The 24,939-nt window shown below is 40.6% G+C and overlaps 2 protein-coding genes across 2 annotated transcripts; both read left to right on the forward strand.

Annotated features, from left to right (window-relative positions):
• Positions 1-6,306: 6,306 nt before the first annotated feature.
• On the forward strand, positions 6,307-19,733 carry LOC117487831 (pneumococcal serine-rich repeat protein-like). Its single transcript, XM_034136550.1, has 5 exons — positions 6,307-6,382; positions 7,328-7,386; positions 7,614-13,329; positions 15,649-19,615; positions 19,722-19,733. Exons 2-5 carry the CDS (start codon positions 7,353-7,355, stop codon positions 19,731-19,733), a joined length of 9,729 nt encoding a protein of 3,242 aa, XP_033992441.1. The 5' UTR covers positions 6,307-6,382; positions 7,328-7,352.
• A 30-nt stretch (positions 19,734-19,763) lies between these two features.
• LOC117487851 (mucin-2-like) lies at positions 19,764-24,002 on the forward strand. Its single transcript, XM_034136579.1, has one exon. It carries the CDS (start codon positions 19,862-19,864, stop codon positions 23,357-23,359), a length of 3,498 nt encoding a protein of 1,165 aa, XP_033992470.1. The 5' UTR covers positions 19,764-19,861; the 3' UTR covers positions 23,360-24,002.
• The last annotated feature ends 937 nt before the right edge of the window (positions 24,003-24,939 follow it).

Consider the following 24,939-nt stretch of genomic DNA (forward strand, 5'->3'; position numbering starts at 1 on the left):
GAGGTAAAAGCTAAAATTAGCATTGATTTTCAACCCTGTTACTTGCAACCCTGTTACTATAATTAGAGTAACAGGGTTAATTCTTCATTGGAAAATATACATTTGATGCCTTAGCTGGGCAAATCACTTTTTTTTATGGTTTATTATCTGTTTTTCCTAAATACATAACAAAAAATAATCAAATGAAAGGTTCATTTTTCAAAAATGTTGGTGTCTAAATTGTCCTCCAATTCTGGAATGCCCCTTTTATCATTCATCAAAGATAGCAAAAAACATGCATTATGTACTATGGAGGGGACTCTGACAGAGGATTACTCACAAAGTACACAGTAAAGTACTTCCTTTTATTTCTGGTAGCAGTCAACTAGTACCGAGTCCAACAGTATCAGTTTTATTCAGAACGTATGGTAAAAAATATTTGTATCACTCATTGAATATAGCAGGAAAGAAAATGAAGAGCAGCTGATTGACCGAGTGCAGAATCGCTGTATAGTTTAAATCTCCTTAGTTACAATGTTGTCTATTTTAGACAAAGGCTTATTATATTTACAGCCCTAAGAACATTCATTTTCTGGGCTCAATATGTGTCTTGGCTGTTTTCGTTGTGATCGCTAAATTCAGATGCTGGATCGCTAGAAACACCGCTATCATGATCAGGCTGGCAAGAGCTGTTCCATGCTCTGCTCAACCTCCCGCCTTCCCAATGGACTCAGTAGTGCCCCCTGCTGCCGTGGAGCATGTGTGAGTGAGCATGTGTGAGTGTGTATGAGCACAACCACGGCGGAATATTACTGCCAAAAGTCACGTGACTCAGTCACGTGACTTTTGGCAGTAATATTCCAGTCACGTGACTTTTGGCAGTAATATTCCGCCGTGAGAAGAAAAAGTTTTGTACTTGTAAAACAAAGTGTTGTAGTTGTAAAACAAATTTGTGTACTTGTAAAAAAAAGTTTTGTAGTTGTAAAACAAAGTGTTGTAGTTGTAAAACAAATTTGTGCACTTGTAAAAAAAAGTTGTGTACTTGTAAAACCTAAGCTGAATTTGTCTCTGAAACATGATTTATTAGAAAAATGTTATGTGTTTGTTTGATAGATACGTTTTTTCTTTGCAAAACTAAATTCATTAGTTTGTAGATGGTGTTTTGTATTTGCAAACCACATTGTGTTTGTTAGTGAATCATAAGGCATTTGTAAAACCTGTTTAGTTTGTTTGTGGAGTTATGGCAGGAAATTAGCTCCATAGCATTTTTCTGATTCTGGTCAGGACACTTAGGCGTAGGCTCCACGAGGACGAAAACGGGTTGAATCTGCATATTTCTCATGCGTATAGCCCTTTAAGCTCGACGACGCCGTAAGGGAAACGTAGAAACATACCCCGCAAACGACAACGGGTCCAAAGGTGGATAGATTTGGGAACGGAGCGCTCTGGGGGGTCCAACGGGGCCGTGGGGTCGCCTATACGGTCATGCGTTTCATAGCCCCGCCTCTCCCCGCCTCTCCCCACCTCTGCTGCTCACCTCCGCAAAAGTACACTGCACACTGAATTCAGATTATTTATCTTTATCTCGATATGAACATAAACGCGAGTGAAGTCTAATCTGACAGGACGGAGACACGCAGCTCCTCCGGCTGTGAAGCAGCGAGAGCAAAACACACACTTCAAGTCAGATCACCACCCTTAGCTATTTTAATTACCTCTCAAACTACCTAAACTAGTTATAAATATGTTTATTTTTACTGTCGGGTTTACTTACTGGATCAGCTGCTGCATGAGGAAGCATGAAGATTTAAACTTTAACACACATTGACCGGCGAAAAACTCTGCGCGGTTCCCTCGGCCCCCACCCATGGATGTGCCCCCACCGCGGAGAATAAACAGAAGTGCAGCCATGACAACCATTCTTCTTCGCTGCTTTTGTGGAGGAAGTTGCTGCTTTTGTGGAGGAAGTTACAGTGCCACGTACAGGTTCGGCATATGTACTGCAGCTTTTCCAGCGGTTGGATGTAAACGGAGCCGTCTCGTGGAGCTTGAAACAATCCGGTGTATATTGCGTGTGGTCGGAAGGTTTTTTGCGGTTGCGTTTGCGTTACTCCGATGCGTTTTGCCGTATTTGTCCTCGTGGAGCCGGGGCCTTACTGTAACTCCACTTCACTTGTTGTGGTTAGAGCTGGCACTGACCCAAAAGTGTGAAAGCTGTTGTCAGTCAGGTTTATACAGCTGTTAATAATTTAATCCGGAAGATTTAAGGAGCTGTCACCACCAGTGAATGTAAATTATGTTAACGTGAATGTTTCAGTAAATTGCTCAATCCATCAAACGGATAACTCCATTGAACTCCTTTGTTACATTCGGAACATAGTGACAACACTACAGTTGCAATCTAAATTATTCAATCCCCATTGCACATTGGCAAAATATACAATTTCTCAGCTGTTTGCAATACACAAATTAAACAAGGACTGTTTAAGTGGTGCAATGAAACTCATATTACAAGGGTTTTTATCCAACATCAACACAAAATGCTACTTTTAATGACTACTGTAGTTTCAAAATTATTCAACCCCTTCATGACAAGCATCTTCAGCACCCGTTTGCGGTTATGACCTGCTGCAAACATGACACCAGATTCTGACAGCGTTCCTGAGGAATCTTAGCCCATACCTCATGGGCAATGGCCTCCAGTTCAGTAATATTCTTGGGTGTGCGTTTTGCAACCGCATTCTTCAATCCAAACAGAGATTTTCTATGGGGTTCAAGTCAGGCGACTGTGACGGCCACTCTAGAATCTTCCATTTCTTCTTCTGAAAGCAAACAGGTATGCTTGGGACCATTGTCCTGTTCCCCAATGGGACCAATGACGCCCAAGCTTCAGCTTCCTCAGAGATGGCATGATGTTTTTTCATTATATTTCCTGATACATGACTGAATCCATCGTGCCCTCCACACGCTGCAGGTTTCCAGAGGCAGCAAAGCAGCACCAGAGCATCACTGAGCCACCGCCATGCTTCACTGTAAGGCAGGGTGTTCTCATTCTTCTTCCTCCAGGCATACCGCTGATCCATAGGCCCGAAAAGTTCCAGTTTTGTTTCATTGCTCCACAGAACAGAATTCCAAATTCTTTTGACTTTCTAACATGCAATCAAACGTGACTCAACAAACCCCTAGCCAGTCCAGGTATGTATGTGTTTTATCTCAAGCACACCTAAAGTAATGGAGCCCTTGATTAGTTGCACCAGGTGTGCTTGAATCATCTGGAGACTGCAGTAGTCATTAAAAGTAGCATTTTATGTTGAGTTTGTATAACCCTTGTAATATTAGATTAATTGAACTACTTAAACAGTTCTTGAGTAATTGTTTATTATTGTTAGATAATATATCATTATTATTGCAACTTTAGGTAACAGGTGTGTGTGTGTGTGTGTGTGTGTGTGTGTGTGTGTGTGTGTGTGTGTGTGTGTGTGTGTGTGTGTGTGTGTGTGTGTGTGTGTGTGTGTGTGTGTGTGTGTGTGTGTGTGTGTGGTGTGTGTGTGTGTGTGTGTGTGTGTGTGTGTGTGTGTGTACATCAGAATTCTGGAATGTGTTTCTGGAACCACCTGCAGTACCAGGAGGCAGCCCCGGGCAGGGAATAACTTACATCTAGCTCCGGGAGCTGGTTGGGTTTCAGCATCTTGCTCAAAGGCACTTTGACATGTTGACTAACACTGACCCTCTGATTGGTAGACGACCCTGAGCCACAGCCACCGCCATACTCAGCAACTCACCAGAAAGAACATGTCTCTGAATGATGGAGTGTGAGAGGGGTCTCTACTCTCAGCATGTGTCTGGTGTCAGCTAATCATCATCATCTCCATCATGCATATGGTTCTTGTTTAAAAAACAATGCAGCATTTTTTTTTGTCCTGCTTTTACAACAATAAAAGCACTCCTATGTTGTTGTTGTAGTACTTTACTGTATCTGTAGCTATTAACATGATTGCTCATATTTCGAGCCATATTATTCCTGACCCCTTATTTTGGATCAGTTTCATCAACCGGCCACCATTCACAACTATTATACAGCCCTGCTATATACTATAACCATTCTTTACTTATTTATAATATGGTTCAAATGGAGTAATTTGAGTTGTCTGATGCACTTGATACAATTTGACTTTTTTTAAATACTGATGTGTTTATTCAAAACCATTTCAACACACAATGTCATGACTCTTTCAAGATCTTTTTGACAAACTATACTATGACTTTCTTTCATATTTTTAGAAATCCTATACTGACATTGCAGACAAACTATATAATATAATTCTTAACTACATACTATACTTGGACTTTTTTCAAGATACTTTTGACATACTATACTAGTACTTTTAAAATAAATGTTCGGACATTCTACACTGTGACTTTTTTAAATGATATATATGAAATACTATACTATGATTTGTTCAGCATACTGGTGTATACAATCACTTTTTTTCATATTTTGACTTCCTTCATGATATTTTCATAATATTCTATTCTTTTAACTCTTTTTTCTCTATATTTTCAACACACTATACTATGACCGTTTGGACACTATGTTATTTACTATTTACCTTTTTTATTTTTGATATATTATTTTGCTATGTCTTTTATCAAGATATTTTCGAAATACTGTTAAACACATTTCTTTTCATTATTTTTTTACATACATGAAGTTGGCACACCTTAACCAAGCCAACCAACATTAGCTTGTGGCAAAGCCAGGGTGACAGCTAGTGATGTGACGAGCCGAGGCTTCGGAGCACGGTTTGAGTTATCCAGGAAGTTTTTGGTGAAGCGTGTATTGAGGCTTGTATCGTTTTAGGCCAGTGACTGCTTCAGATAGTGGTTCAGAGGGGTTCAGAGGTGTTAAAGGTGGGGTAGGTAAGTTTGAGAAACCGGCTCGAGATACACTTTTTGTTATATTCCATGGAATGCTCTTAACATCCCGATAGCAATGAATATCTTAAGTGCTTTGACAACAAATCCATAAAAAAATGTAATCTGTGGAAGCCGTAGTACTGTAAAAAGCACGACCAATCATTTTAGCCGGCCCGGCTAAAATAACTGGATGGCCTACCTGCCTGTCAGCCTTCCATCTGTGCACAAACTTACCTCGTGCCCTCATTGGTCATGTGCGTGTTCGTGTGTGTGTTGGAGGAGGGGCTCTGTAAGGAAGTGGCAGATTTTCTCCGGTTGTGTATTTTCAAATTCTACGCACTCGAGCTGGTTTCTCCGAAATTACCTACCCCACCTTTAAACACTGTCACTTCACAGTTTTATAACACTCATATGTCACTTTTTATGCATACTAATGTAACGAAAGCGGTATGAATATCACTACTGTTAATTTGCAAATTCTACATGTATATTTTCTACTTTTTTGTCTTTTAATTTGTATTGTACAATGCCATGTTTTTTAATAGAGAGGCGAAGTCCCGCCCATCTACTTCCGACCCATGGGACCTGATTTCGGAAAAAATATGTATTGAAGTCAATGGGGAGAGAAAGATTATCTTTCGATCCCGTTTGAATTGTGCCACAAATTACACATATGATGTTTGTCAATCTTAACAAATAATTTCCATGTCAAAAAAGTCACAGTTTGTCGTAAAACTGTTGAAATATAAGACTATGAAAAATACGCAACTAGAAAGACTACAAATCCCAGAATCCCGGTCCTGCATGCTGGCTGGAACCGACTAACTCCCCTTTGGTGTATACAGCTCTCAACATGCCCAGACTTGTAGTGATTTTCACCTCTTTTAATACTTTCCGCCTCATTCTGAATGAAAGAAGTGAAATGTGCCAACGTGACGGCCGTCTTGGTGTGTGGTGCGAGAGATGTAGTTCATTGAGCGGTTTCACACAAAAAAAAGTGTTACTTCACAGTTTTACGACACATTTTTATTTTTTTGACTTGAAAAATTATCTTTTAAATTGACAAACATCATATGTGTAATTCGTGGCACAATTCAAACGGGATCGAAAGATAATCTTTCTCTCCCCATTGACTTCAATACATACTTTTTCCGAAATAAGGTCCCATGGAGCTCCCCCGGAAAGGCTGGGACTTCGCCTCTCAATGCAACACAAATATTTCCCAAATTGGGATCAATAAAGTACTATCTTATCTTATCTTATCTCTTAGTAAAAAAAGGTTGACACATGTAATTTTGTCATCAGTAATAATGACATTAAAAGCGGTGGCTGTGTAGATTCCTATTTAAGGTTGGTTACTGACAGGCGTCATTAAAGCAGGAAGAACCGGTTCTGTTTTGTACGACAGCGTTAAACTCTTTTTAATAAAGTTTTCCTCAATAGTGTACCGAATATTCACCAGGCTGTGGGTCAGTACTACAGAGAGGTGAGTGTGGCTTTAGATTTTCTATCGCTGAACAAATGCTGTTGGACTTGTTTGATCGTCTCTGTCAGCAGAACGCAGTCCGGAAGCACTGAGCATGTCTGGCTTTTGAATATTTGTATCCACTGTTTGGATTGAGTAGATGTTTTGTGTTGTGCTTGCTGGTTACATCGACATTAAATGGGTTTTATGCAAATTAACTTGGTGGTTATCCAAACAGAGCCTGTTTGAATCCGGGACTTCCTGAAAGCCCCTGAGGGATGTGTGTTTGTTGTTCAGTCAGCTTTTTTACATCAAAAACATGAAATAAAGGATCATGACTCAGTATAAAAGTGAACTACACATTTTAGAGGTCACATCCATTTCATTTTTATAGCTCAATATCACCAGCTCCAGCCTTTGAATCTGGCTTTGTCTCCGACTATGTTTTCTATGTTTCCTGCTTTATGTTGTAAAAACACTCTATGGCCCAATGCCAAACCAATACCTACACACCCCGTGACGGAGAGTCACACTGATCTCCTCTAACACATTTTTGTTGATGCTTTTATCCAAAGCTACTTAAAGGTGCAATAAGCCATGAAGATAAAAACATGCAGATAAATTGCTTCAAATACGCCGAGTCATTGTCAGTGCTGCTGCATTACTCTGAATGAGCCGAGCCCGTTCACTATGACAACAGGTGTGTTTAGGTTAGGGTTGATGGACAAGGCAAGGCACGTTTATGTATTGTATTGTATCATTGTTTTTGATAAACCGCTGTAATTTATCATCTCTGTCAGAAGAGCACAACAGTGTTTATGACAACTTACATATTGACTTTTAATTTAATTCCCAGCAAGGCTAAATGTGATATTAAAACCTACACACAGTTATAATAAGCTATTAAACCTCTGGACACAGAATCAGGAATAATGTGTTGCTTTATGTCACTTCCTTTTGTATCAGATACGCTCATGGATAAATAGTCATCATGAACAGTGGGGTCTTTCTCAGCCTGCTGGCAGGTGAGTCAGGTTGGATTGCATTAACTAAGGCATCACTAACTCTATGTGTACTGTACAATATGTTCTATATTTAATATATGTAGTATACTGATGATAGGCATCCTTACCAAAATCTATCAATTCACGACAATAATCAGTGAAAGGAAATGATAATGCCCCATTGTTATATTATAGTTTATGAGTAAATGCCTGATGTGAGATATTAATCTCCTGTTTCTCTCATACAGCTCTCTGCCCAGCTTTCTTGGTCACAGTCTCTATCGAGGTTCCTGCAATCGACACAAATGCTTTGACCACTGCGTCACCGGAGGTCAGTAACCCTTCAACACCTGAGCCTATCATTTGGGCGGATACACCAACACCTAAAACATCCATCTCTCAAACTCCACCCACTGCATTTACTTCAACTGGGGTAACACTATCCAGCTCCAACAGTAGACATGAAACCGCAGGATCTTCAATAATGGCAACTGTAACTGGAGACAAATCAGGAACATCAGATGTGATGGAGGAAATAGTTACAGAATTACCAGTGGAAATTCAAACCTTAATAATTGGCTCCGTCAGTGAAAGGACCACTGTTTCTCTCGTGACACCTGGAACTGTTTCAAAAGAATCTGTCCAAACCAGTCCATCACCTGACACAACCACAAGCCATCCAGCTACACAACCATTACTGGTAAACACACACAATACATCTGTTGGTTCTGGAGCCACGGCATTGGTGTTTAATGTGTCAGGTGTGATGAATTCACCTATAGGAAGTGTGACTGCCTCACAAATTCACACAGACTCAACACAGACTCTTTCAACCTCACAACTGACCACAGCCCAGTCCAGCAAAGAGACCAGCTCATCTGTACCGACTTCAACTGGGATGGATCCAGTGGGAACCAGTGAGACCCCTTCAGCAGCCCTGCATGAAACTCTCTCATCTACAACCCTTGAAAAAACACACCTTGTTAACACACACACAAAGACAAGTGTGAGTGCCATTGAGGTCACACCTCAGGCAACAATATCCAAAGCATTCACCACAAAACTCATGCCAACTGCAAGTCATACCACAATGCCAACTGAGATGAATTTACCAACAGCAACACCATCACAAATGACACAGGCTAAAACACAAAGCACATCCACAGCAACAAAATCCAACACAACACCAGCATCCAAAGCTTCAACACCATCATCAACATCAATATCATCAGCATTTGAGGATTTATCAACAGTGACTACAGCCCAACACACGACACAATCTACAGCTACAGCGTCCACAACACAAACAGTGTCCATAACTACATCAACACAAACTACCCTGACCGCAACAGAATCTGCAACAACATCAACCCTAAGTACACCATCTGAGGATTCAGAAAAACATATTACAACAGGACAGATTAAACAAACTATTGCTACAGCCTCCACAACACAAACTGTGTCTACAACTACACCAACACAATCTATTCTAACCACAGCAACAACATCACCCCAAAGAACATCATCTGTAGTTTCAGAAACACAAAGACCAACACAAACTACAGCTCTAACCTCACAATCAGCACAAGGTACAATATCTGAGATTTTACCAACAGTAACACAACAAACTACACCAACCATTGCAATAGTATCAACAACACAAAGTATGATCACATCTACACCAACACATTCTATTGGACCCACAACAGAATCAGCAACATCAACCCAAAATACAGCATCAGAAGGTTCAGAAACACAAAGACCAACACAACATACAGTTGTCACCTCAAATTCAGCACAAAGTACAGCACCTGAGGATTCACCAACAGTGACTAAAACACAACCAACTACACCATCTGTTCTAACACTATCCACAACGCAGACTGCATCCACATTCACACCAATACAATTTATTCCAACCATTATGGAATCAGCAACATCAACACAAATTACAGTTGTAACTTCACAACCGGCACAAAGTACATCATCTGAGGATTCACCAACAGTGATTACAACACAACAAACTACACCATTTACTGCAACAGCATCCACAACACAAACAGTTCCAACAACTACACCAACACAATCTATTCTATACACAATACAATCAGCAACAACATCAACCCAAAGTACATCATCCAAGGTTTCACCAACAGTGAATACAACACTTTCTATTGCAACACAATCTGTGTCCATATCAGCAACAACCTTAACCCAAAGTACATCTTCTGAAGATTCTTCAACACAAAGACCATCACTAACTGCACTCATAACTTCAAAATCCCCTCATAGTACAGCATCAGTGGATTCACCAACTGTAACATCATTTACAACACAAAGTATGATCACATCTACACCAACACAATCTATTCTAATAACAACAGAAGCTGCATCAACATCAACCCAAAGTTCACCATCCGAAGGTTCAGAAACCCAAAGACCAACACAAATTACAGCTATAACCTCACAATCAGCAGAAAGTACAGCCTCTGAGGACGCACCAACAGTGAATACAACACTTTCTATTGCAACAGCATCCACAACAGAATCTGTGTCCACATCAGCAACAACCTTAACCCAAAGTACAGCATCTGAGGATTCTTCAACACAAAGACCATCACAAACTACACTCATAACTTCAAAATCCACTCGTAGTACAGCATCAGAGGATTCACCAACTGTAACATCATTTACAACACAAAGTATGATCACAACTACACCAACACAATCTATTCTAACCACAGCAACAACATCACCCCAAAGAGCATCATCTGTAGTTTCAGAAACACAAAGACCAACACAAACTACAGCTCTAACCTCACAATCAGCACAAGGTACAATATCTGAGATTTTACCAACAGTGACTACAACACAACAAACTACACCAACCATTGCAATAGTATCAACAACACAAAGTATGATCACATCTACACCAACACATTCTATTAGACCCACAACAGAATCAGCAACATCAACCCAAAGTACAGCATCAGAAGGTTCAGAAACACAAAGACCAACACAACATACAGTTGTCACCTCAAATTCAGCACAAAGTACAGCACCTGAGGATTCACCAACAGTGACTACAACACAACCAACTACACCATCTGTTCTAACACTATCCACAATGCAGACTGCATCCACATTCACACCAACACAATTTATTACGACCATTATGGAATCAGCAACATCAACACAAATGACAGTTGTAACTTCACAACCGGCACAAAGTACATCATCTGAGGATTCACCAACAGTGATTACAACACCATCTATTGCAACAGCATCCACAACAGAATCTGTGTCCACATCAGCAACAACCTTAACCCAAAGTACAGCATCTGAGGATTCTTCAACACAAAGACCATCACAAACTGCACTCATAACTTCAGAATCCACTCGTAGTACAGCATCTGAGGATTCACCAACTGTCACATCATTTACAACACAAAGTGTGATCACATCTACACCAACACAATCTATTCTAATAACAACAGAATCTGCAACAACATCAACCCAAGGTTCACCATCTGAAGGTTCAGAAACCCAAAGACCAACACAAATTACAGCTATAACCTCACAATCAGCACAAAGTACAGCCTCTGAGGACGCACCAACAGTGACTACAACACTTTCTATTGCAACAGCATCCACAACAGAATCTGTGTCCACATCAGCAACAACCTTAACCCAAAGTACAACATCTGAGGATTCTTCAACACAAAGACCATCACAAACTGCACTCATAACTTCAGAATCCACTCGTAGTACAGCATTGGAGGATTCACCAACTGTAACATCATTTACAACACAAAGTATGATCACACCTACACCAACACAATCTATTCTAATAACAACAGAATCTGCATCAACATCAACCGCAAGTACAACATCTGAGCATTCACCAACAGTGACTACAACACCATCTATTGCAACAGCATCCACAACAGAATCTGTGTCCACATCAGCAACAACCTTAACCCAAAGTACAGCATCTGAGGATTCTTCAACACAAAGACCATCACTAACTACACTCATAACTTCAGAATCCACTCATAGTACAGCATCAGAGGATTCACCAACTGTAACATCATTTACAACACAAAGTGTGATCGCAACTACACAGGCGCAATCTATTCTGCCCACAATTGAATCAGCAACAACATCAACCCAAAGTTCACCATCTGAAGGTTCAGAAACCCAAAGACCAACACAAATTACAGCTGTAACCTCACAATCAGCACAAAGTACAGCCTCTGAGGACGCACCAACAGTGACTACAACACTTTCTATTGCAACAGCATCCACAACAGAATCTGTATCCACATCAGCAACAACCTTAACCCAAAGTACAGCATCTGAGGATTCTTCAACACAAAGACCATCACAAACTACACTCATAACTTCGGAATCCACTCGTAGTACAGCATCAGAGGATTCACCAACTGTAACATCATTTACAACACAAAGTATGATCACATCTACACCATCACAATCTATTCTAATAACAACAGAATCTGCATCAACATCAACCACAACATCTGAGCATTCACCGACAGTGACTACAACACCATCTATTGCAACATCAACAACACAAAGTGTGATTGCAACTACACAGACGCAATCTATTCTGCCCACAATTGAATCAGCAACAACATCAACCCAAAGTTCACCATCCGAAGGTTCAGAAACCCAAAGACCAACACAAATTACAGCTATAACCTCACAATCAGCACAAAGTACAGCCTCTGAGGACGCACCAACAGTGACTACAACACTTTCTATTGAAACAGCATCCACAACAGAATCTGTGTCCACATCAGCAACAACCTTAACCCAAAGTACAGCATCTGAGGATTCTTCAACACAAAGACCATCACAAACTACACTCATAACTTCAGAATCCACTCGTAGTACAGCATCGGAGGATTCACCAACTGTAACATCATTTACAACACAAAGTATGATCACACCTACACCAACACAATCTATTCTAATAACAACAGAATCTGCATCAACATCAACCGCAAGTACAACATCTGAGCATTCACCAACAGTGACTACAACACCATCTATTGCAACAGCATCCACAACAGAATCTGTGTCCACATCAGCAACAACCTTAACCCAAAGTACAGCATCTGAGGATTCTTCAACACAAAGACCATCACTAACTGCACTCATAACTTCAGAATCCACTCATAGTACAGCATCTGAGGATTCACCAACTGTCACATCATTTACAACACAAAGTGTGATCACATCTACACCAACACAATCTATTCTAATAACAACAGAATCTGCAACAACATCAACCCAAGGTTCACCATCTGAAGGTTCAGAAACCCAAAGACCAACACAAATTACAGCTATAACCTCACAATCAGCACAAAGTACAGCCTCTGAGGACGCACCAACAGTGACTACAACACTTTCTATTGCAACAGCATCCACAACAGAATCTGTGTCCACATCAGCAACAACCTTAACCCAAAGTACAGCATCTGAGGATTCTTCAACACAAAGACCATCACAAACTACACTCATAACTTCAGAATCCACTCGTAGTACAGCATCGGAGGATTCACCAACTGTAACATCATTTACAACAGAAAGTATGATCACATCTACACCAACACAATCTATTCTAATAACAACAGAATCTGCATCAACATCAACCACAACATCTGAGCATTCACCAACAGTGACTACAACACCATCTATTGCAACAGCATCCACAACAGAATCTGTGTCCACATCAGCAACAACCTTAACCCAAAGTACAGCATCTGAGGATTCTTCAACACAAAGACCATCACTAACTGCACTCATAACTTCGGAATCCACTCGTAGTACAGCATTGGAGGATTCACCAACTGTAACATCATTTACAACAGAAAGTATGATCACATCTACACCAACACAATCTATTCTAATAACAACAGAATCTGCATCTGCATCAACATCAACCACAACATCTGAGCATTCACCAACAGTGACTACAACACCATCTATTGCAACAGCATCCACAACAGAATCTGTGTCCACATCAGCAACAACCTTAACCCAAAGTACAGCATCTGAGGATTCTTCAACACAAAGACCATCACTAACTGCACTCATAACTTCAGAATCCACTCATAGTACAGCATCAGAGGATTCACCAACTGTAACATCATTTACAACACAAAGTGTGATCGCAACTACACAGGCGCAATCTATTCTGCCCACAATTGAATCAGCAACAACATCAACCCAAAGTTCACCATCCGAAGGTTCAGAAACCCAAAGACCAACACAAATTACAGCTATAACCTCACAATCAGCACAAAGTACAGCATCTGAGGACGCACCAACAGTGAATACAACACTTTCTATTGCAACAGCATCCACAACAGAATCTGTGTCCACATCAGCAACAACCTTAACCCAAAGTACAGCTTCTGAGGATTCTTCAACACAAAGACCATCACAAACTACACTCATAACTTCAGAATCCACTCGTAGTACAGCATCTGAGGATTCACCAACTGTCACATCATTTACAACACAAAGTGTGATCACATCTACACCAACACAATCTATTCTAATAACAACAGAATCTGCAACAACATCAACCCAAGGTTCACCATCTGAAGGTTCAGAAACCCAAAGACCAACACAAATTACAGCTATAACCTCACAATCAGCACAAAGTACAGCCTCTGAGGACGCACCAACAGTGACTACAACACTTTCTATTGAAACAGCATCCACAACAGAATCTGTGTCCACATCAGCAACAACCTTAACCCAAAGTACAGCATCTGAGGATTCTTCAACACAAAGACCATCACTAACTGCACTCATAACTTCGGAATCCACTCGTAGTACAGCATTGGAGGATTCACCAACTGTAACATCATTTACAACAGAAAGTATGATCACATCTACACCAACACAATCTATTCTAATAACAACAGAATCTGCATCTGCATCAACATCAACCACAACATCTGAGCATTCACCAACAGTGACTACAACACCATCTATTGCAACAGCATCCACAACAGAATCTGTGTCCACATCAGCAACAACCTTAACCCAAAGTACAGCATCTGAGGATTCTTCAACACAAAGACCATCACTAACTGCACTCATAACTTCAGAATCCACTCATAGTACAGCATCAGAGGATTCACCAACTGTAACATCATTTACAACACAAAGTGTGATCGCAACTACACAGGCGCAATCTATTCTGCCCACAATTGAATCAGCAACAACATCAACCCAAAGTTCACCATCCGAAGGTTCAGAAACCCAAAGACCAACACAAATTACAGCTATAACCTCACAATCAGCACAAAGTACAGCATCTGAGGACGCACCAACAGTGAATACAACACTTTCTATTGCAACAGCATCCACAACAGAATCTGTGTCCACATCAGCAACAACCTTAACCCAAAGTACAGCTTCTGAGGATTCTTCAACACAAAGACCATCACAAACTACACTCATAACTTCAGAATCCACTCGTAGTACAGCATCTGAGGATTCACCAACTGTCACATCATTTACAACACAAAGTGTGATCACATCTACACCAACACAATCTATTCTAATAACAACAGAATCTGCAACAACATCAACCCAAGGTTCACCATCTGAAGGTTCAGAAACCCAAAGACCAACACAAATTACAGCTATAACCTCACAATCAGCACAAAGTACAGCCTCTGAGGACGCACCAACAGTGACTACAACACTTTCTATTGAAACAGCATCCACAACAGAATCTGTGTCCACATCAGCAACAACCTTAACCCAAAGTACAGCATCTGAGGATTCTTCAACACAAAGACCATCACAAACTACACTCATAACTTCAGAATCCACTCGTAGTACAGCATCGGAGGATTCACCAACTGTAACATCATTTACAACACAAAGTATGATCACACCTACACCAACACAATCTATTCTAATAACAACAGAATCTGCATCAACATCAACCGCAAGTACAACATCTGAGCATTCACCAACAGTGACTACAACACCATCTATTGCAACAGCATCCACAACAGAATCTGTGTCCACATCAGCAACAACCTTAACCCAAAGTACAGCATCTGAGGATTCTTCAACACAAAGACCATCACTAACTACACTCATAACTTCAGAATCCACTCGTAGTACAGCATCGGAGGATTCACCAACTGTAACATCATTTACAACAGAAAGTATGATCACATCTACACCAACACAATCTATTCTAATAACAACAGAATCTGCATCAACATCAACCACAACATCTGAGCATTCACCAACAGTGACTACAACACCATCTATTGCAACAGCATCCACAACAGAATCTGTGTCCACATCAGCAACAACCTTAACCCAAAGTACAGCATCTGAGGATTCTTCAACACAAAGACCATCACAAACTGCACTCATAACTTCAGAATCCACTCATAGTACAGCATCAGAGGATTCACCAACTGTAACATCATTTACAACACAAAGTGTGATCGCAACTACACAGGCGCAATCTATTCTGCCCACAATTGAATCAGCAACAACATCAACCCAAAGTTCACCATCCGAAGGTTCAGAAACCCAAAGACCAACACAAATTACAGCTATAACCTCACAATCAGCACAAAGTACAGCATCTGAGGACGCACCAACAGTGAATACAACACTTTCTATTGCAACAGCATCCACAACAGAATCTGTGTCCACATCAGCAACAACCTTAACCCAAAGTACAGCTTCTGAGGATTCTTCAACACAAAGACCATCACAAACTACACTCATAACTTCAGAATCCACTCGTAGTACAGCATCTGAGGATTCACCAACTGTCACATCATTTACAACACAAAGTGTGATCACATCTACACCAACACAATCTATTCTAATAACAACAGAATCTGCAACAACATCAACCCAAGGTTCACCATCTGAAGGTTCAGAAACCCAAAGACCAACACAAATTACAGCTATAACCTCACAATCAGCACAAAGTACAGCCTCTGAGGACGCACCAACAGTGACTACAACACTTTCTATTGCAACAGCATCCACAACAGAATCTGTGTCCACATCAGCAACAACCTTAACCCAAAGTACAGCATCTGAGGATTCTTCAACACAAAGACCATCACAAACTACACTCATAACTTCAGAATCCACTCGTAGTACAGCATCGGAGGATTCACCAACTGTAACATCATTTACAACAGAAAGTATGATCACATCTACACCAACACAATCTATTCTAATAACAACAGAATCTGCATCAACATCAACCACAACATCTGAGCATTCACCAACAGTGACTACAACACCATCTATTGCAACAGCATCCACAACAGAATCTGTGTCCACATCAGCAACAACCTTAACCCAAAGTACAGCATCTGAGGATTCTTCAACACAAAGACCATCACTAACTGCACTCATAACTTCGGAATCCACTCGTAGTACAGCATTGGAGGATTCACCAACTGTAACATCATTTACAACAGAAAGTATGATCACATCTACACCAACACAATCTATTCTAATAACAACAGAATCTGCATCTGCATCAACATCAACCACAACATCTGAGCATTCACCAACAGTGACTACAACACCATCTATTGCAACAGCATCCACAACAGAATCTGTGTCCACATCAGCAACAACCTTAACCCAAAGTACAGCATCTGAGGATTCTTCAACACAAAGACCATCACTAACTGCACTCATAACTTCAGAATCCACTCATAGTACAGCATCAGAGGATTCACCAACTGTAACATCATTTACAACACAAAGTGTGATCGCAACTACACAGGCGCAATCTATTCTGCCCACAATTGAATCAGCAACAACATCAACCCAAAGTTCACCATCCGAAGGTTCAGAAACCCAAAGACCAACACAAATTACAGCTATAACCTCACAATCAGCACAAAGTACAGCATCTGAGGACGCACCAACAGTGAATACAACACTTTCTATTGCAACAGCATCCACAACAGAATCTGTGTCCACATCAGCAACAACCTTAACCCAAAGTACAGCATCTGAGGATTCTTCAACACAAAGACCATCACAAACTACACTCATAACTTCAGAATCCACTCGTAGTACAGCATCTGAGGATTCACCAACTGTCACATCATTTACAACACAAAGTGTGATCACATCTACACCAACACAATCTATTCTAATAACAACAGAATCTGCAACAACATCAACCCAAGGTTCACCATCTGAAGGTTCAGAAACCCAAAGACCAACACAAATTACAGCTATAACCTCACAATCAGCACAAAGTACAGCCTCTGAGGACGCACCAACAGTGACTACAACACTTTCTATTGAAACAGCATCCACAACAGAATCTGTGTCCACATCAGCAACAACCTTAACCCAAAGTACAGCATCTGAGGATTCTTCAACACAAAGACCATCACTAACTGCACTCATAACTTCGGAATCCACTCGTAGTACAGCATTGGAGGATTCACCAACTGTAACATCATTTACAACAGAAAGTATGATCACATCTACACCAACACAATCTATTCTAATAACAACAGAATCTGCATCTGCATCAACATCAACCACAACATCTGAGCATTCACCAACAGTGACTACAACACCATCTATTGCAACAGCATCCACAACAGAATCTGTGTCCACATCAGCAACAACCTTAACCCAAAGTACAGCATCTGAGGATTCTTCAACACAAAGACCATCACTAACTGCACTCATAACTTCAGAATCCACTCATAGTACAGCATCAGAGGATTCACCAACTGTAACATCATTTACAACACAAAGTGTGATCGCAACTACACAGGCGCAATCTATTCTGCCCACAATTGAATCAGCAACAACATCAACCCAAAGTTCACCATCCGAAGGTTCAGAAACCCAAAGACCAACACAAATTACAGCTATAACCTCACAATCAGCACAAAGTACAGCATCTGAGGACGCACCAACAGTGAATACAACACTTTCTATTGCAACAGCATCCACAACAGAATCTGTGTCCACATCAGCAACAACCTTAACCCAAAGTACAGCTTCTGAGGATTCTTCAACACAAAGACCATCACAAACTACACTCATAACTTCAGAATCCACTCGTAGTACAGCATCTGAGGATTCACCAACTGTCACATCATTTACAACACAAAGTGTGATCACATCTACACCAACACAATCTATTCTAATAACAACAGAATCTGCAACAACATCAACCCAAGGTTCACCATCTGAAGGTTCAGAAACCCAAAGACCAACACAAATTACAGCTATAACCTCACAATCAGCACAAAGTACAGCCTCTGAGGACGCACCAACAGTGACTACAACACTTTCTATTGAAACAGCATCCACAACAGAATCTGTGTCCACATCAGCAACAACCTTAACCCAAAGTACAGCATCTGAGGATTCTTCAACACAAAGACCATCACAAACTACACTCATAACTTCAGAATCCACTCGTAGTACAGCATCGGAGGATTCACCAACTGTAACATCATTTACAACACAAAGTATGATCACACCTACACCAACACAATCTATTCTAATAACAACAGAATCTGCATCAACATCAACCGCAAGTACAACATCTGAGCATTCACCAACAGTGACTACAACACCATCTATTGCAACAGCATCCACAACAGAATCTGTGTCCACATCAGCAACAACCTTAACCCAAAGTACAGCATCTGAGGATTCTTCAACACAAAGACCATCACTAACTACACTCATAACTTCAGAATCCACTCGTAGTACAGCATCGGAGGATTCACCAACTGTAACATCATTTACAACAGAAAGTATGATCACATCTACACCAACACAATCTATTCTAATAACAACAGAATCTGCATCAACATCAACCACAACATCTGAGCATTCACCAACAGTGACTACAACACCATCTATTGCAACAGCATCCACAACAGAATCTGTGTCCACATCAGCAACAACCTTAACCCAAAGTACAGCATCTGAGGATTCTTCAACACAAAGACCATCACAAACTGCACTCATAACTTCAGAATCCACTCATAGTACAGCATCAGAGGATTCACCAACTGTAACATCATTTACAACACAAAGTGTGATCGCAACTACACAGGCGCAATCTATTCTGCCCACAATTGAATCAGCAACAACATCAACGCAAAGTTCACCATCTGAAGGTTCAGAAACCCAAAGACCAACACAAATTACAGCTGTAACCTCACAATCAGCACAAAGTACAGCCTCTGAGGACGCACCAACAGTGACTACAACACTTTCTATTGCAACAGCATCCACAACAGAATCTGTGTCCACATCAGCAACAACCTTAACCCAAAGTACAGCATCTGAGGATTCTTCAACACAAAGACCATCACTAACTGCACTCATAACTTCAGAATCCACTCGTAGTACAGCATCAGAGGATTCACCAACTGTAACATCATTTACAACACAAAGTATGATCACATCTACACCATCACAATCTATTCTAATAACAACAGAATCTGCATCAACATCAACCACAACATCTGAGCATTCACCGACAGTGACTACAACACCATCTATTGCAACATCAACAACACAAAGTGTGATTGCAACTACACAGACGCAATCTATTCTGCCCACAATTGAATCAGCAACAACATCAACCCAAAGTTCACCATCCGAAGGTTCAGAAACCCAAAGACCAACACAAATTACAGCTATAACCTCACAATCAGCACAAAGTACAGCATCTGAGGACGCACCAACAGTGACTACAACACTTTCTATTGCAACAGCATCCACAACAGAATCTGTGTCCACATCAGCAACAACCTTAACCCAAAGTACAGCTTCTGAGGATTCTTCAACACAAAGACCATCACAAACTACACTCATAACTTCAGAATCCACTCACAGTACAGCATCTGAGGACGCACCAACAGTGACTACAACACTTTCTATTGCAACAGCATCCACAACAGAATCTGTATCCACATCAGCAACAACCTTAACCCAAAGTACAGCATCTGAGGATTCTTCAACACAAAGACCATCACAAACTACACTCATAACTTCAAAATCCACTCGTAGTACAGCATCAGAGGATTCACCAACTGTAACATCATTTACAACACAAAGTATGATCACATCTACACCAACACAATCTATTCTAATAACAACAGAATCTGCATCAACATCAACCGCAAGTACAACATCTGAGCATTCACCTACAGTGACTACAACACCATCTATTGCAACATCATCAACAGCACAAAGTGTGATCACAACTACACAAACACAATCTATTCTGCCCACAATTGAATCAGCAACAACATCAACCCAAAGTTCACCATCTGAAGGTTCAGAAACCCAAAGACCAACACAAATTACAGCTGTAACCTCACAATCAGCACAAAGTACAGCCTCTGAGGACGCACCAACAGTGACTACAACACTTTCTATTGCAACAGCATCCACAACAGAATCTGTGTCCACATCAGCAACAACCTTAACCCAAAGTACAGCCTCTGAGGACTCACCAACAGTGACTACAACACAACACCTTTCTCAATCTGTGTCTAGAGCATCCACAAAACAAGCCGTGTCTACAACTACACCAACACAATCAGTTTTGTCCACAATAGAATCAGCAACAACCTTAACACAAAGTACAGCACCTGAGGATTCATCAACACAAACACCAATACAAACTACATTCATCACCTCAAAATCAGCACACCATACTGCATCTGAGGATTCACCACCAGTGACTGCAACACAACCAACTACACCATCTATTGCAACATCATCCAGTACACAATCTATTCCGACCATTATGGAATCATCAACAACCTTATCCCAAAGTACAACATCTGAAGTTTCAGAAACACAAAGACCAACACAAATTAGAGCTGTGAGCTCACAATCAGCACAACGTACAGCATCTGAATATACAACAGGACAAATCAAACAGTCTATTCCTACAGCATCCACACCACAAACTGTGTTCACAACTACACCAACAGAATCGACCCTGCCCACAACAGTATCAGGAACTAACTTAACCCTAAGTACAGCATCTGAGGATTCATCAACAGTGAATACAATACAACAAACTACACCATCTATTGCAACAGCCTCCACAACACAATCGGTGTCCACAACAGAATCAGCAACAACCTTAACCCAAAGTACAGTATCAGAAGGTTCAGAAACACAAAGACCAACACAAACTGCAGTTGTAACCTCACAAACAGCCACTTCAGATGAAGCTGTATCATATATGAAAACCACATCAGAGACTCCACAAACATTAGCACCTCTAACAACACCTGCTAAACAAACTGCTGAATCTACAGCACGTGTCAGCACAACAACACACAGTGAATCAGTGATAACCCCAACACAAACTACACCACCTATTGAAACAGCATACACAACAACTACACTATTGGCAGTACCAATGACAATATCATCTTCAGCAGAACCAACTAACTTTATGGCATCTACAACAGAAACAACCATAAGAACCACACAACCAACACAAGTCACAGAAACAAGACGCACAACACCAACAGGCACTGTAGTGTCGACAACAAACAAACAAGACAGAAGGGAATCAACCACAACACAATCCCAAACTACACTGTCTGTAAAAACAATGCCACAAACTACAGTCCGAGGAATGAAACAAACTACAGTCCGAGGAATGAAACAAACTACAGTCAGAGGAATGACACCAACAATGGCTGCAAATACACAATCAGCAGGTTCAGTCACTTCATCTACACCGAGATCAACCACAGTTCACAATGAGCCTACAACACAAACCGCAGGATCCGTGGAAACACAGACCAAGCTGTTTTCGCCAACATTAGAATCAACAAGAACATTGGCAAAAACGACACCGTCCTTGGCAACAAGTCTAAAAAAGTCAACACAAACTACAGTTACAAATACACCAGCAACAACCCAAGTAAAAGCAACAGCATCTGAATCAAGTGGGTCAAGAACAATTCACACAACTACAATACAAAGTAAACCCATACAAACACACACTGTAGATTCTGTCACAACAGTAACACAAGCTACCCCCTTGGCAGCTGGATCCACAACCCACAGGTTACCTTCTCCAGAAAACACAGAGACAACCACTTTGTCAACATACCTGGCAACCCAATCTATGATACCTTTTAGTGAGTCCAAGCTACTCAGAACAACATCTGCTGAGTCATCTTCAGGAAGCACCCCTCCACAGAGTTCAGCCTTTCCCAGCACACCCAGTGCGTCAGGAACTACTTCCATAAATACACAAACTAGTGGACAAACATCAGTTCCTTTCAGCACACTTACCAAGCTACCATTTGATACATCAACATCACATACTGCACAATCAACGGGCAACCCCTCGGCTTCACAACAACAACAACAACAAAGTGTCTCGTTATTCCCGTCCAGAGCATCTTCAAACCCAACAACGGCTCAATCTGTGCGTGTATCTCAGACGGACAGTACTGCACATGCAGCTACAACCTCGACTTCTGTATCAACAGAAGGAACACCTACCCAAAGTCCAGGTATTAATATTGTTAAAGAAACAGTGAACAGTTCTCCATCGGCCACGCCATCCAAAATGTCAGTTGCTGCTTCTGCATCTATGCAATCCAACGACCCTCCATCAGCCGGGCCTGTGTCTCTAACCACACCCTCTGACTCCCAAAAACCTGTGACAACAACATCGGACGGTGCCACACACTCTACTCTTCCTCAAGTTTCGTCATTTTCCTCAGACGCATCCACCATCAATCAAGCCAAAGTTGACTCTAAGACTGTTTCCTTACCTGGGGAAAATACAGTGGTCTTCAGATATTGCCCAAAAATTGCTGCAGTGAGGCCGCTTGCCTTTGATCACCCAACTGTCTTTAGGACCTCAATCCCAGTTTCCCAGCCAGGTCAAAACAGCACAAATTGAAGATTAATGCACACGCTCAAGAAAAAAGGGCTAGCTAACCCTATCACATGCAGGAAGTGAGAGGTAGTGATCATTTCTTAAGAGGTGCTGGTAGACCAATTGTGTTACTTTTGGAAAGAACCAGGCTAGCTCTTTCCTTTATAGAGTTGATTAGGAATAAAACCTGACAGGACTCATCATTTTAACACTTCCTATTCTCCCAAAGTGGACAGGTTTTTAAAATGTACATCCCTATTTCTCTGACATTCCGTTACTCATTTAGCTGATGATTTGATCCAAAGTGACATCCAATAAAAACAATCAAACATGGAGATACAAGCTCACAGCAGCAGGAATCTTCTCTTTCTATTCTCCTGTGTGTACTCTTCAAAGATTAAACTTATATATAACAATAATACTAATAAGAACATTTTGAACATGTTATAAACAAATCGAACACTTGATTGAAATTGACAGATTTTTTGTGTTTTTGTTTCTGGGTTCCTTTTCCATTTAATTTCTAGTTAAGTTTAGGTTATCAACTTGCTTTAATATTGTTTATTGGCTTTGTCGTCCTGATATTTCTGTTATAATTTCCTCCCTGATTGATTTTTGCTCATTTTTCTTTCTCTGTTCATACTGTTATGTATTATGTTTTTATTATCTAAACAAATAAACAAATTATTCATGCATACATCGCTTGTCATGCTTTTAAATAACAATATTAATTTCGAATCCTCTCTTTATTCAGTCTCTCCTTATTCCCCAACATCAATCAAAACACTGTTAATGTGTATACAATACATCAATAAACACTTAAAGGTAGGGTAGGTAAGTTTAAGAAACCGGCTCGAGATCGCTAGAATTTGAAAATACACAGCCGGAGAAAATCTGCCACTTCCTTACAGAGCCCCTCCTCCAACACACACGAACGCGCACATGACCAATGAGGGCACGAGATAAGTTTGTGCACAGATGGAAGGCTGACAGGCAGGTAGGCCATCCAGTTATTTTAGCCGGGCCGGCTAAAATAATTGGTCGTACTTTTTACAGTACTACGGCTTCCACAGATGACATTTTTTTATGGATTTTTTGTCAAAGCACTTAAGATATTCATTGCTATCGGGATGTTAAGAGCATTCCATGGAATATAACAAAAAGTGTATCTCGAGCCGGTTTCTCAAACTTACCTACCCTACCTTTAATGCACAGAAAGCATGATTTAGTAGATATATATATCAGCTCTACCTGTATTGGATATATGGTTATATCTTCCTGTAAGTTAAATGACTGAATGCATCAGATCTGCAGATTGTCCATGAACACTAGAAATTAAACTCCCTCTGAATCTGTGCTGGAATATTTGTATTGGTAAAGTTGTGACTTGTGTCAATATTCTGTACGAAGGTATTTTATTCAGTTGTAGAATATGTTTCACAAAATACAAAAGCAAAGTTATAAGGTATGGGGGCTCAATTCAGGTAGATACAAACAACTGATAAACACATATATTCACAAAGGAGAAAGCTGCATTCTAGCAAACTGCGTCACAGTAGAAATATGTAAAACTATATAAGGATTACTACGTAATGGCATCCAAG

Source organism: Trematomus bernacchii, unplaced genomic scaffold, assembly GCF_902827165.1.
Source record: "Trematomus bernacchii unplaced genomic scaffold, fTreBer1.1, whole genome shotgun sequence".
Classification (NCBI taxonomy): Eukaryota; Metazoa; Chordata; class Actinopteri; order Perciformes; family Nototheniidae; genus Trematomus; species Trematomus bernacchii.